The following is a 15,960-nucleotide window of genomic DNA, read 5'->3' as shown; positions in this document are numbered from 1 at the left end:
ACTGATGCAACGTATACCGAAAAATACGGGTAACATTATTATTATTATTTATTATGAGAGTAATTGACACAGACTAGAACTTTAATGTTTCACCAAATTCAGCTCAGATCTTCAGACTCGTCTGACTCGTGTTGCTGTATAACTGGCCAGACTTACCTTCCCAAACAATCCTATTTAATTTTATTTCATAAATTTAACTATATTTATTTCCACTTCACTGTTATCCAAGGAGACAGAACTATTTGCACTGTTTTTATCAGTGGGACAATATTTATACAATACAGTATACAACCTAGAAATAATTTAACGGGGTCTCTTGCAAGTCGCAGCAGCACGAATTATGTGCCCAGCTACATCTGATTAAAATATTATGTTAATTAACAGTGAGTGTAGTTTCAGACATTACAGTGCTTCACTCGCACTGACTCTTATTCTGCCTGAAAGAATGAAAAAACCGAGCTGAAGGTTGAGCGATTCGACCAATCAGATGAAAGCAGCGTTTCAGCTCTGCCCACAAGTGCGAATGAAATATTGAAGCCATACACCGAAATTATCAAAACGTACACGGACCAACTGTCTTGTCCATGTTCTCTCACTTGAATCCTCTTCTTGAGTCTTGAGTCTCTTGACCTTCTGCAAGCCCCGCCTTGTTCACGCAGTGATTGACGTGTCGGGAGGGGGCGGACACGTGATTGGCTCTGAATACATTTTCAATGTGCACATTGAATTTTGCTACATTCATTGCGGGACATTGAATGAAAATGCAATCGTAAGTGTCTTGACTGTGAGTGTTAATGCATTTAAGAAAAATAGCATTTAAATGATCATTTTGCCACAGTTTTGGCTTGAACATGTTAGACATATCTAATCATTTCTGTAATACATTTTAATTTTAATTTTGCAACTTATAAAGCGTTAAAATTAGTATTCATTTTACATATTAAAAATGGTGTATGAAATGGCAAATGAAAATTATGTAATTTAATTTTCATTTTGCACCAAACGTTGCACAAATGTATTGGAAAATGTAAATGTAAATACAGAAATGCATTGTCATTTTACATATTGCATTGTCATTTTGCATATTACATTCCAAATTGAATAATGCTACCCATATGCTTCCATAAAGGCATCGTTCACATCACATCCGTCATTAAGTAAATATACAATCATCCAGTCCTGTAGGTGGCGCAAGTCGTCGACGCAGCTGTCAGAACAGCGCGACTTCAGTCTGGTTGTGAACGGGATGTGCAATGTTTGTGCGTGCATTTAAGCTGAAAAAACAATAATAATGACGCGTGCAAACTGCTTTCTGTTTTAATCTGAGGGTTTCATTCGTCGCGGGAGCTGTGTGCGTCTGCTCTGTGTAAATATTGTACGTTTTGTCCTAGGAGGCAGAAGACGGAGAGCTGCTGCTACTGTAAAACAAAACAGCCTCTATTCCATAGACTATAAAAACAATAATCATAAAGATGCAGAGCACGAGCCAGAAGCGCAGGCAATGATCGCTCTGCACGGAATCTAGCAGGTAAATTAAAGTGCTTGTGAAGTGGTTATTTAACCTGGTTCCACAAAATAATACAATTTTATTATTAACGTTAACTGTTTTCTTTATATTATTATTGATTGTTTACGTATTTGACATGCTATACTTTGTGTCAAATGGTTTCAAACAGCAGTTTTTATTAGAAAACATTGAACCGTGACTAACGTTACATTTTAAATCTTAGACTACATTTTTTATTTATTAATGTATTTTTATTTATTTATTTTGTTACATATTTTTGCTTTAATTCACTAGTTATTTTTAAATACCTTTTTTTAAATAAATAGTGAATCAAAGCAAAAATGTGTATAAAAAAAAAAAAAAAACTTGTGATGTTTATTGATCAGGGGTGTGTTAGTTAATTCTGCTGGTAAGCTCCATTGAAAACTTGCGAACATGGTTACTTTTGGACTTAACATTGCTACACTATTGAGAATGGACCATTGTGCATTTCTTTACGGAGAAGTTAAAATCAAACAGCACATGACGAAAAGCGTGAATCATAATTGGTTGACCTGTTTTCTTTTCAGCGTGATGGAAAAGAGATCAGCACACCTCTCTTTAAAAAAACAAAACAATCTGTTGCATGCAAATGTATTTATTGCACCAAATGATCGTTTTGGTGTGAACAGGCTACACGGTTAAGGCTTGTGTGCTCTCCTTCTGTCCTTCAGTGACATCATGAATCTGCTCCGTCTTTTGTGTCGTCACAAGACAGCCCTGGCACTCTGTGTCTTCTTCCTATTCGCCATCGTCCTTTTGTTCCTCGCCAAATGTACGTCTGAGACACTGAAGCCGGCCGAGTCCCCAGGGGCAGCGCCGCGGGCCGAGGCACGACCGAAGCATTGGGCAGGACCTCCTCAGGCCAAACAGCTCTCTTCATTCCTGGCCATCCTCATCACCACGGGCCCGAAGTACACGGAGCGCCGCAGTATCCTCCGGAGCACCTGGCTTACCAAACAAGATCCCGAAGTGCTCTACTGGTTTGTGGTCGGCACCGAGGGTTTACCTCCAGAAGACCTCCAGAACCTGGGATCCGAGCAGATCCGTCACCGGGACCTCCTCCTGCTCCCTGACCTCCGGGACTCGTACGAGAACCTCACGCAGAAACTGCTTCACATGTACTCCTGGTTGGACCAAAATGTTGACTTTAAGTTCGTTCTGAAGGCCGACGATGACACCTTCGCCCGCTTGGATGTTCTCAAAGAGGAGCTGAAGACGAAAGAGCCCAGCCGACTCTACTGGGGCTTCTTCTCCGGCCGAGGGAGAGTTAAAACGGCCGGGAAATGGAAAGAAAGTGCGTGGGAACTGTGCGACTACTACTTGCCTTACGCTCTGGGTGGAGGCTACGTGCTGTCTGCTGACCTCGTGCACTACGTACGTCTCAATGTACGGTTTCTGAAGACCTGGCAGAGTGAGGACGTGTCCTTGGGCGCCTGGTTGGCCCCGGTGGACGTGAAGCGGGTTCACGATCCGCGCTTCGACACGGAGTACAAGTCGCGCGGCTGCAGTAATAAGTACCTGGTGACACACAAGCAGAGTTTAGAGGACATGCTGGAGAAGCATCAGACACTACAGCGCAGAGGAAGGCTGTGCAAAGAGGAGGTCAAACTGAGGCTGTCCTACATGTACGACTGGAGCGTCCCGCCGTCCCAGTGCTGCCAGAGGAAGGACGGCATCCCCTGACATCGGAGATCTTCGGCATTTTTTTTCCAATTGCTATTTATTAAGTTATTATCAATGTTGTGTGTCGCGCCGAAAACAGCAGTTCGTAACCTTTTGAAAAGGCGTTTTAAATTCAGAGTAGGAGGGATGGTGTTACTCAAAAGCTGCTCTTTTTGAGATCGAGATGCTCTTCTCTCATTTGGCTGATTGTACATAAAATCAGCTTGTACGGAGAGCCTGGGGGATTCTGGGTAAAGGGTAAATTTTGATATCAAATATTTCTGCTGTATTCTCTGCGTACGCCTTCTGTACTTGATGTCCACCGATTGAATTCTCCATCTTATCCTTCATTTATAACCCTGAGATGTTCGGCGTGTATCTGTTGTAATAAATCTACATTGATAAGCAGTTTATTAATGAGAAGGAAACTTGAAGATAAATGTTCATATACGTGCATTTTGACAAAATGGATGTTTTCAGTTGTGATGGAGAACCTTAGGTGGTTTTCTTTGTGAGATTTACCATCAGATTTGCCATATAATGATAAAGCTGTATTAAAGATTAGAGAACTAAGCCGGCAAGTCTGGCTGTATTTCTAGGGTTTTATGTGTTGTAAAAATGTACCTCAGATCTTATTAAACGTTTTTGTTCTGTTTTTACACACCACATCAGACCTCATGTATGATTTTATTTTTTAATGAATAAACATTTTTACTAAAGCCATGTCTTCAGATCAGTGTAATTCTGCGCGAGGAAAACATTTGACATTGGATTCATGTTTGTTAATCCAAATATACAGTGTTGGGCTATATAAAGCTACTTAGCTTAAAAGTGACTAAGTGCTGCTTCATGCATCACTACACTATTGATAAATGGACAATGGACCTTATTTGTCTGAAAAGTTTCGCTGATGTGACCCCATCTCTATATGAAATGAGTTGCGACTGACTTGATATCAAGTCAATACTGACTTATTTCAGAGTGAAACAGAATATTGACTTGATTTTTAGTGTATTTCCTCAGCATCTCTTACTCACTGGAGCCTGACGGTTGGAGCGAGTGCTTAAAGATGTTCTCCTCTAAAAGAGTTTAGACCCTGGATGGTGATGCAAAAAGTCATTTTCACACTTTAAAAGGATTTCGGATTTCATATCTCATCGGTGAGAGAGCACAACACAAAATGACTGAATCATATCGATGACGAGGACGCGACACAAAGCAGTTGTTTGAGAAGATGGTTCTGTGTTGACGGTGGTGTGTCTCCGGTTGTCCCGCACTCAAACAAACTCTGTTTCTGAAGGTCCTCTCTGCGTCTCTCAGCTCTTCCTGCTCGTACTGTAAAGGAAAGAATCACAGGTTTTTACGAGAAGTAGGCTATGTTGAGATTCTGTTGAGGCTGCAGTAGCTCTGATCACTGTGAACTGGCCTTAACTCATCCACACATTAATGAAAGCACAGCACCACACCGAGTCGCAGAAGAGTCGACTGTAATTGCCTGCTAACTTCTCGAATCATACTGTAAGTGAACAGGAGAAGCTGCTGTCGTTTCTAACTCACCATCTGTGGCTGACTAGCAGCTCACGATGTAAACCTCTTTGACTAGAAGACTCCACAATGATAATTCAATCGTTTCTTTGGACAGATGAGATCATCCTGGCCTTCAGTAGTCTGCTGAGATGAAGTAGTGAAACAGCTGGAGCTTTCTGATGGACAGAGAGGACATGAACAATGTGATCAAAGCTATGAGCTTATGAATACATGGTTCTTACGCAATGTTTATATATACAGTATATATATATATATATATATATATATAATATTGAAAATAAAAGGCTGAAAAATACCTTCTTTCTGTTTCTTGTTTTCCTATTTTTTTTATGAGATAACATTAAAGAGAATTAAAACAAAACCCAAACATTGATGATCCAGATGTTAACTATTTCCGTCATAATATATTTAGAATTTTTATTTTATATATGATTATTACTGTACCTTATTCTGCGATTTTATCATTCATTTTTTATATATTTATATACTTTTTTATTTGAACTAATTCACATTTATTGATTAACACAAAAAAGAGAATAACCTTATAATCAGAAGGATGTCATTTGGGGGTGTTTTAGGTTATTTGGGGTTATTTATTTTATTGACTTAAATTATATAACACTATATTTTATAAATTATTTTAAAGAAATAGGCTAATTAAAATGTGAACAATATCAATACTACTATTATTAATAACAATAATATCAATACTATTATTATTATTTTAGTTTCTTTAAGTAATATTAACAAATTGTCTTTTTTTTAAGCCATGGAATTTGAAAGTACATGTAAACAAGTTCTAATAACTAGTATTCCAGTCACAAATTCACCTTCAAAATGCCTAAAAAAATATTTATTCTAATAAAACGTAAAAACTTGCATAAAGTAATGAAGTCCATAAGCAGGTTGAATCTCACCTGTGTGTTGTAATATAACAGGATATTGAATCGTAGGTCTGTCATCAGGAGGCAGAGGCACGATTGTTTTAAAGGTAAAGCTTAGATCTCAGGAGGAGCGACTGGACTGATGCTGGATTACATGCAGGTTCATTACCACTAAGCTTTGTTGCTTAGAAAAATTCATCAAAGACCTGTTCTCTCAATATCCAAGCAGAATTTGGTTTAGCATGTGGAACAAGATTCATAGATTCTTTTAATGGTCCTCATGTTGTTTTATGATAACAGCAGAACAATTTCACCATTAAGAAGCCATGATAAAGCTGAGGTAGACACTAATAGCTCAACAGCCCTTTAACTGTGGCATTAAAAGAACAGAAATAAAACATGAAACACAGCGGCTGCCAACTACTGAAGGAGCCATCATGTTATTATTATCACTATTTATTTTTAAATAAATTAAGTTCCATAACATTAGCTATAAAATCTATATTATTATCAATAATAATGGGATTTTATACATTATATAAAATTATATAGCATTATAGAGAGAGATAACGTGTAATTTAATAATTTATTATTCTATTACTATCCTATTTGATCAAAATATATTTAAACAATCATATTGTAATGAATAATATATAATTATTTATAATATATAACATCGATAAAATTATATATTAAAAGTATAACGTTATATAAAAATATGATAATGATATAATAATTATCATTCTGTAGACCACAAATATTTTGATTTGTCTGAAACCTACCGACTCTAAAAACGACCTCGGGACAGCTTTATCTGTAATAAAGCGAAGGCTTTTATTCTGTACGGCGATTTCCCATAATTCCAGGGCACCGGAAGCGCTACGGGCTCTGGCGGAACTGATGAAGAGAGTAAACAAAAAAACACTGGCAGCTTGGGTTTCTCCTCAACACGGGATCTGAAAGCTGCGAAAATGACAAACGGTACGTTAAACCGTGAACGATAAACGTTAAGTGTAATAAATGCAGCGGAGAATCAGAGTTGGTGTCTAACAGATTCACACTCATCTTTGTGTGAACAACATCATTGATCCACCTGAGCAGCCAAAGCGTTACATCTAAATTAATGTCAAATGTTGTACACATTCTGCAGTTATGAGGTGTGTTGTGATATCAAGTGTCACTGACAAATCATCAACTTTATATATGTTATTGTTTGTACTTACATGGCTGCTTGGTTTGAATCTTTAAATTTAACACTGACTTGTAAAATATTTAGGCTTAAGTGTAAGATTTATGTTTCTGAATTGCATATATAAAGTTGGGTTTCACAGTTTTAACATAAACAAACACGTCTGTTTTACACATAAATTAAACCGTAAGATTTCTGTACTAATAAACTGAAAAGAAAAGCCATTATTGCAAACGGTAACTATTTTCATCTCTTTGATTTTTATTTAAATATTCATAATTTTCTAAATGCATTTATTCAGATTTCTTAGAATCGGCATCACATCTTAGGTTTATTAGTTTGTTAAAAATAAGTGATGGATATTTTGCATGCAATGTACATTCTTACATTTAGGCCTAAATTTATTTCGGCCCGAGTGTAAAAATTATATTTTATTTACTTTGCAAGCAATGTATTATATGTATATATGTGTATGTGTATGTGTGTGTGTGTGTGTATAATATATATTAAGCTGCTTGTAATAGAGGGTTAATGGTGTGCTCTTTATTCACAGTGTACTCTTTCGACGGGGTTCTTGTGTTTGGGCTTCTTTTCATCTGCACGTGTGCTTACCTGAAGAAGGTCCCTCGTCTGAACAGCTGGCTCTTGTCTGAAAAGAAAGGTGTCTGGGGAGTCTTTTACAAGGGTAAGCCATCTGTGGGATCTATAATGAAGATCATGACGTTGCAGTGAGTTTTGATGCGCTGTGTGTTTTCTCTTTTCTCTGTAGCTGCAGTAATAGGCTCGCGGCTCCACATTGCTGTGGCCGGGTCCTGTATGTGTATGGGATTTTACCTGATTTTTCTGAAGTGACCTGGAGGAATCGCTCTCTTTGGACACTGGACTATGAACACCAGTGAGAATTCAGTGCTGGCGAGTATCATCGGCTACAGGAGAGAGACAACTCCACCTGCGGTTTAGCACCAATTTAAAGTGCCCCCCTATTATGGGCAACGAAAGGTTCAACAGGTTGACATGCATGCAAGGACAAAAAAACACTTTCACTGTCTTATATGCACTTATTTTTATCTTACTTCCTCAACGATTCCCAAACGATTTGCTCAACAATTAATTTTTCCTACCCCGTCCTGTGTGTGACACTAATCTGCGGTGATTGGTCAGCTTGGTCTCATTTTCATGTCATCATGTCTGTAATGGATGATAAAGCAGTGTTTGTGAGCGCAGTGCTGCTGTGTTTTACAGTGTTACTGGTGAAGCAGCTGTTTTTACCGCTCCAAAAGCGCCACCTAGTGGCAAAGAATGAATTTGCATTTTCATTCAGACCAACGAGAAAAGACCAACAAGTGAGCGGGGAATATATGCTTATATTTCATGTTGACTTCAACATAAAACAGTTGGGATTAGTTTTAAAAACGACTCTTTTCAATGATTCAGAGTCGATTCTTTCTTTTAAGAGACAGTAACTTTATACACGGTGCACTTTCAGATGTAAAACTTTGCAGGATGTTTTCATTCACTTAGAGCGGTTACACACTGCATGAAAGGACATTTTCAAAAATCCATAATAGGGACACTTTAATACCTGCTTTCCATATCTCTAAATGTTTAACTTTTATTTTTATTTTAAGATTTGGACTGGATTCAGACATGCACAATTCTTGCTTGGGCTTAGAGGGGTACAGTTAAAGAAGGCAGAAACAATGTTATCTTGTACAATTTTTTAATAGAAGTTCATATACTGAGAGCTTCAGTATTTAGGTTTTGGTGTCATGGATGGCTTAATTAGGCCGTTATTCAAATTTTGGCTAATGTTTATAATAAACATATAAGACCTATTGTTTGCAGCATGGGACAAATGAACAGAAGATTTTCCATAGACTTCATGGAAACATTCACTTTCACCTGCTATGATTTAGTTCAGTAATGCCACTAGATCAAAATTAAACTTGTACAACATTTTAATTTGATACCATAATTTTATAATATATGTAGAAGCAAAATCTCTTGATCAACATCATGTGATTTTATTGTAAAGACCGTCTGTTTGATTCGGTTTGATAAATACACCACTAACAGAGCTTACATAAAACTACAATAAACGTAGACATAGACGTCAACACTTTTCTGAATGGTCCTGCTTTCATATTATATGTGGATGATATGATATTATTAGGAAAATTCTAATCGTATTGGGGAAATGCACCACAAGTTCAGTCTTTAATTTCTTTATTTCTCTTTTTCAACTCCTAAATCAAAAATTCTGATTTCTGTAATGCCTATGATGATAATAGTCATATGATGCTACATGTACTGTATACACTCCCCTTTCTTGTGTTCATGCAGTTTTGTCTATTACACATTACAAAAATGTACATGATGTTCTTTTGTATTTAATCATTCAAATGCATATCCTAAAGCTTATCTGAACCTATCATCAACTCTTCATGCACAAAAGGCCACAATTCACCGATCCTCTTTCAGTAAAACTTTCAGCCTGTAAATATACAAAGTCAAGCTCTATAGAAAATGATAGATAGCTGTTGGAGGTTCATATTTGTAAACAGGTGGAACATAATATTTTTAATATATACAACACTGAGAAGAGGTTTCTTATGCATGTATTTTTCTTTGACCAGCAGATGTCCTCCGCGCGCAGTGTTTTGAGCGTTTTGATGCAAATCAATAATTTTAAGAATTGAATGGAAGATTTTGACAACTGCGTTTCTCTATTCATTTAGCTGGTGATTAAATAAAATGTAAAGTGCCAGGTGTGTTCAGTGGTTGTGCTTTTCATTTGAATCCTTTAGTGTTTGTTGTATGTAGCAGAGAGTCAGTGGATTTTTTAGGTCTATCCCACAGTTCGTACAGTTATGCGATTCACCGAAAATTTTAGGCTTATTTAAATCAGTGCTGTTGAGGTAGTTTAAATAAGAATTCAATTTTAACTTCTCAAGGTGCACTTTGATTTCAATGTCTATAAAAGTCTACTGTTATGGTTTTGTTTATGTCGCGCTCTAACACAGTCACGTGGAGCCTGGTACTTTTCTCAGCGGTTTTCCGGATGAACCAATCACATTAGCGTCTGTGATTCTGATGAGTACTTCTCGCACGTTTTATTAATGTTGAAATAAAGTAACAAGTACTAGTAGAAGCAGTATACTAGTACGCGGTTACGAATTCAGCATAGTACTAGTCTTATATTATTACCAATAAATATATTGTTTCATTGACAAAAGGATTAGATTTTTTATGCTTGATGTATCAAAGCAATATATATTTTATTTTTATCTGGCATTTTTAAACTGGTGTCTGCACATTTTAAGACATTTTAATGTCCAATAGAAAATAAAAAAGATAAAAGCATATAGCATTCATTAATATCACCGAGCATACATACTCATTTTAAAATAAAAAGGCTATTCGATTTTTTAAATTATTTTACTGATCATATAATTCTAACAGTTACTTTGCTTACATATCGTGAATGATTATTTCTATTTTGGTGTTGCCAGTATTAATATTGATTAATCGTGATAAACTAAGCTTTCGTTCTCGCGAGGTTTGAAACGAAGTACCGAGAGTTGCCTTCGTGCAGTGACGTCACGCGTGTTGGTCAGATGAGAGAAAAGAAAAGGAAACCTGACGCGTTGCCACTGCGCGACTCCTCCAGGATCAGAGCTAGAGCTGGAGTTTGTGCAGATCTCATGCATCTGACCGATGTCCTCTAATGCACGCGGAGCCTGCGCGTTCGTTTGTCTAGTTTGCGTGTTTGTTTATCTCAAGCGCTGAGATCAAGAGAGCAGCACAGAAGTTTCCACTTCTCTACAGGAATGTCCCAGAAGGAGAGACCCACTTTCTATCGACAGGAGCTCAATAAGACCATATGGGAGGTTCCGGAGCGCTACCAGAATCTGTCCCCTGTGGGTTCTGGAGCTTATGGATCCGTGTGGTAAATATCTCATGTATTCTGGATGTCGCGCGGAAAGCTCTTGCATAACACGTTCTGTCCGCTCGGGCCTCTTGCGTCTGATCCTGTGTGTTCTCCAGCCCTGTTTGTTGAGAGTTATGCTGCAGCATTGCAAGTTGAGTGAGAACATGCTGTTTGCAGAAGGAAGGTCTTGCATATATCATTGCTGTGGAAGTGTTTGCTCTGCAGAAGTCACTGGCGGTTGTCAGATGGTGAATGTTCAGCGATTCGATTTTGGAAATGTTTGAGAATGTCCGTGTTTTAAAAGTGAACTGCGTACTAGATCACATTTTTGGGCTTGGTTTGCATTAGTCAAATGAGCAGGAACAGGATTGAGGAGTCCGTCAGAATCAAGTGTGTTTTTAGGCTTCACACCACGCGCGCGGAGCTTTTGTGTAACGTTACATCTTATGTGGGTTTGTGATACCGGATCTGCTGCGTGCTGGCCATGGGTTAATATAATAAGAATAATAAATACATAATGCGTATTAGGGTTTTTATTGTTGTTTTAACTATTGTGTAAAAAAAAAGGATAATACAAGTTTTGAATATAAGCTATCACACTTTTTTTACATAGAAAAGTCAATAAATAAAAATAAGCTGTAATAAAAAATATTATTTTAAGTAAATAATATAAGTGAGCAATGCACATAATGCTAAAAAAAATCTGTCTATCTATATGTATGTGTGTGTGTGTTATAAATTGTTATTACTTATTATGTATATAAGTAATCAAACATCAAATATAAATGAAAATCAAACATAAAGATATTTATATATATATATATATATATATATATATATATATATATATATATATATATACATACATATACATACATATACACACACACACAGACAATAGTATAAAGTAATTTGTTATTAGGCAATAAAATAACTACAAAATGTAAATATAATTAAAACTAATTTGTGGATAGAACTAACAGAACATCTAAAAAAACTCATAAAAAGTCATAAAAATAATCTGTAATAAAATATTTTTAATAAAATGCATATGAATCAGTTGTAAAAAATAAATAAAACATTTTTGAATTTGAGTAAAGTTTTAGTGGAGTGAGTGAAGTGAAGGTCTTCAGCGCTGTGCATGAGGACAGGATGATGTCACCACCTGCTCTGACTCATACTTCCAGCATTAAGTGTTCTCCTCACCACTGCACTTGGTAACTCATGCTTGTGAGGAGTCCTGCTAGAAAGAAACCTCATTTAAATATTACATAATATACTCAAAAGCTCTAGCGGTTTTCTTTCAAGTCCTAAATTTTACATTAGACATCAAGTGGTGACCCAACTCGGCACCTAAGCTCTGCAGGAGCTCCATTGATTGTGCCCATATCTGTGTGTATTTGACTAATGCGAGGTTAAATGAGAGCAAAATATTTGGCATGTGGCTTTCTAAAAGGAACAGCCAGCAATTCTTTGCATGCTCCTGACATCAAGAAGGAGCCACAGGCTTTGATTTGTCTGGAGGAGTGTCCGTTCTAGTCTCTTTCCTTGTGTGGGCGGATCCTGTCCAAGCCAGAGATATAAATAGAACTCCATTGTGTGTGTTCCCAGGACACTTCAGTCTGGTAAATCAAGCGGTTCAAGTGTGTTCACTGTCAATCATTCCTGGATGGAGCTGCAACACTCCTGCCATGTGTTTCTAGGCATGGAGGAAGCACTCTGTCTGTCATGCTGAATATAATGCCACTTTATATAACCCAGACACGAGAAGTGTAGTCATGCTACAGGGCACTGCATTATCTTCTGCCACACTTTTCAAGTGATGTTTTAAGGTCAGTGAACAATAGTCAGCAATTTGTGTTTCAGACAGACATTTAAACATATCTTTTTCTTTTTTTAAACAAGTAGTTCGCTCACCAAGCAAAACATGTAACTGAATATGTATGTAACGGCACTTTTGCTCAAGATGTGCTGGAATCCAGCCTGTTTTTTTAGCCTTAGAGCTGTTACATATTCTATTCCCATTCCTTTTTTTTTTCATAGGAATTTAAAAAAGTTCTCCGTTAGGGAGTTCTAAGACATAAACCACATCAACCAGCCAAGAGCACAACAGTATTGACATTTATTGCACGATATGCATAAAAAGACCTTATGTAGCTCCGCCCCTTTTCAGCACTGCACCCGTTTTGTCTTCCGCTTGTATTTCCACAGCGTGAAAGTAAGATCATACGAATTTATGAATGAAGCGCTGTTTTAAAATCTTCCCGGTCTACTGACATTTGTTACGACATCGGCCTCGAACATTACAGTGCAAAAGAAAACTCTTGCTAATCTACAATAACTAAGGCTATGTTTACAAGACAACATAAAAATAAAAAAATAAAAGTTTTTCCCTAGCGTTTTTAAAAAGTTTCTCGTATACACAACAACATTTTCAAAACGATTTGCGTTTACACATATCTGCAGAAACAGCCAAAAACAATTTATTGCATATGCCAGGCCACTAGTTGGCGCTGTCTCCGTTAGTAAACAGCACCTGTAGGGAAGGGACGATTATATGATGCGTCTCCACTGTTGGTTGTAATATTGGTGATGTAAATCTACACTTTTCTGAAGAAACGTTAACAAGGCCATCCTTTAAAATATTTTGGTTTGCAGTAACAGTCAATTAAAAAAACAAAAAAAACAAACAAGAATGTTTTACGGCAAACAAGAATATTTTTAAGGATGGCCCAAACTCTCGAGCAGCAACAACAGTACCATGTACTCCGCCATTGTTGTGTATGTTTGTTCGCACTTGCATTTAAACTCCACATGTCCTGCGCATGTTTACATACCTTACACTTACTACACACGCGCATGACGTCACCGTTTTCAAAGATTCCCGTTTTGGGTGTTTACAAGCAAATGATAATAGTGCCGTTTTCAAAAATTGCACTTTGAAACACGTTTTCAAACATGTGTTTTCAGTCCCCAAAACACAGTTGACATGTAAATGAACAGGCAAAATGCATAAAAAGTTTCCCGTTTTTGGCTGAAAACATTGTGTAAATGGCCCCTAAATCCACTTCGCCAGCTAATTACTCTGCAGCAGTGACGCTATAGAGCTTTTATCGCTGGGACCGCTCCATCTTTCAGTATAAAACGATGTGCAAATCAGTGTCGAACTGAGCCTTGTTTATAAAAAATGACAGGAACAAACATACTTGTGCGAAACTCGCTTGCTGCCCCGGACAACCAAACTGCATCCACTGTTCATGTAACACTGGGTTCTTGGGGAAGCTGAACAAAGGTATCTTTTCCTCACATCCAAAAACACACATCTTTGAAAACATTCTCCTTGAGCAAGTCCTGTGCAGCACTGCCGACGACCTCCGTTACCCGACTGAAGCGCGTTGATGGGCTGCTCTCGCTCTATTTGCTCTGTGCAAGCGCTCTTCGGGAGAAGTGCCCCTACAAGGAATTCAGCTCTTTGTGATGTTATGAAGAGCCATCTTCAAAAAAAAAAACATTTTATTGGTGATTGCAGCTGACAGGCAGCAGCATTTATTAGTGCAAAAAAAATGAAGGGGTTTTCCATCCTTTTCCAATGAGCTACTGTCATTAATGACAGGCTACCTAATCCGAAGTGTGAATCTATTGTCATATAGTGGCAGCAGCAGCATTGAACTACAATAGTAGTGACAGAGTCACACAGCATGAGTCAATGTAGCCTTGGTAGTGTTTTCCCTGGAAATCTTAAGTAAAAGTATACCATAACTCCTTTACACTTTAGTTTAACAATAACTAAAGTAATTTAACCATGTATCTCTTTAGGAGCCTGCACAATATTGTCACCTAATAAAATTGACTTTAAGTAGAAATGTAAATAAACAGCAGCAAACCAAACAAACTCTCTCTTGCTCTCAGACAGGCGTGATCGACTTCACGAGAGTGAATTAAAGTGATCGTTCACCCAAAAATGAAAATTAGATGTTTATCTGCTTACCCCCAGGGCATCCAAAATGTAGGTGACTTTGTTTCTTCAGTAGAACACAAATTATGATTTTTAGCTCCAGCAGGTGAAGTCTCTCAGCCTTACAATGTATGGCAAATGGTAACAGAATCTATGAGAGTAAAAAAAAAACATGCACCGACAAAACCTAATTAAACCCTGCGGCTTGTGTCGATACATTGATGTGTAAAGACACAAAACAATCAGTCTGTGCAAGAAACTGAACAGTATTTATTTAGTTTTTTTTTTTTTTTACCTCTGATTCACGCAATGTCTGAACTCTTGTGAACGCGCTTCACAGCAGCAAGCGCGTGAGGCTTCTTCTTCTTGCATTATGGCAGATTGCAGACTTATAAGTGCATTACCGCCACCTATCTCTCGAGTGGACCATTGAAACTCCTAATTGAGAATATGCTCTAGAACCACTCTAACGCAGTGGTGGAAGGAGTACTGAAAATTTGTACTTAAGTACAAGTACTGGTACATTGTTGAAATAATACTCAATTACAAGTAAAAGTACTGCTGTCAAAAAAGTACTTAAGCAAAATGACAAAGTACTCCTCTCAAAAACTACTCCGAGTACTAATTACTAGTTGCTTTTTAGCCGGTGATATTTAATCACCAAACAATATTCATATCAAAGACCTATGAGGATAATAGCAACTTTGAACAAAACCAACTTTTATCTTATTGACAAAGTACGTGAATTAGTGGTCATGATACAGGGATTTCTAACTTCAATACCTTGATTGGATAGTCGTGGTTAAAGGGGTCCTATTATGCTCTTTTATAAAGTCTTGATTTCATTTTGGCAGGTGTATTAGAACATGCTCTCATGCTTGGTGGTTCGAAAAATGCATTATTTTTCACATAATGTACATTACTACAATTAGGGCTGCAACTAACGATTATTTTGATAATCGATTAATCTGTCGATTATTTTTACGATTAATCGGTTTATGTACTTATATTTTAGTTTTTTCCATTTTTTCCCCAAGTAAATTATTAATAAATGGTCTTTATCATTCAGCATAGATTTAAGAGATTTTAACCATTTTGCACTGTCATATCCTCATCAAAAATATACCTGGAGTTGTTTTATTGTGTTAGTAATCCTTTGTTGAACTCTTCTGCAATCAGAACACTGACCCATACTCTAGCAAATTTCACAAGGAGATTTCAAATAATGTTTTCACCATGGCA

The 15,960-nt window shown here is 37.2% G+C and overlaps 4 protein-coding genes across 5 annotated transcripts in view; 3 read left to right on the top strand and 1 right to left on the bottom strand.

The window, feature by feature from the left end:
* The window catches only part of LOC132119277 (calcium/calmodulin-dependent protein kinase type 1-like), a 497,060-nt gene that overhangs the window by 435,241 nt on the left and 45,859 nt on the right, over positions 1 to 15,960 (bottom strand). The window lies entirely within an intron of this gene.
* LOC132118988 (beta-1,3-galactosyltransferase 6-like) lies at positions 1,192 to 3,669 on the top strand. Its single transcript, XM_059528732.1, has 2 exons — positions 1,192 to 1,528; positions 2,221 to 3,669. The coding sequence occupies exon 2, from the start codon at positions 2,228 to 2,230 to the stop codon at positions 3,230 to 3,232; it is 1,005 nt and encodes a 334-aa protein (XP_059384715.1). The 5' UTR covers positions 1,192 to 1,528; positions 2,221 to 2,227; the 3' UTR covers positions 3,233 to 3,669.
* Positions 6,529 to 8,220, top strand: LOC132119278 (protein kish-B-like). The gene is made up of 3 exons (XM_059529110.1): positions 6,529 to 6,624; positions 7,386 to 7,517; positions 7,602 to 8,220. Exons 1-3 carry the CDS (start codon positions 6,615 to 6,617, stop codon positions 7,682 to 7,684), a joined length of 225 nt encoding a protein of 74 aa, XP_059385093.1. The 5' UTR covers positions 6,529 to 6,614; the 3' UTR covers positions 7,685 to 8,220.
* LOC132119262 (mitogen-activated protein kinase 14B-like) overlaps positions 10,473 to 15,960 on the top strand; it is a 42,478-nt gene continuing 36,990 nt past the window's right edge. For both annotated transcript variants that reach the window (XM_059529075.1, XM_059529073.1), the window contains exon 1: positions 10,473 to 10,781. In XM_059529075.1, coding sequence (XP_059385058.1) covers positions 10,663 to 10,781 — 119 coding nt within the window. In that variant the 5' untranslated portion in view covers positions 10,473 to 10,662. The remainder of the gene's footprint in view (positions 10,782 to 15,960) is intronic.

Source organism: Carassius carassius, chromosome 38 (assembly GCF_963082965.1).
Source record: "Carassius carassius chromosome 38, fCarCar2.1, whole genome shotgun sequence".
In the NCBI taxonomy this organism is placed as follows: Eukaryota; Metazoa; Chordata; class Actinopteri; order Cypriniformes; family Cyprinidae; genus Carassius; species Carassius carassius.
Note: the sequence above shows the minus strand (reverse complement) of the source record. Positions and strands in the feature narration are given on the sequence as shown.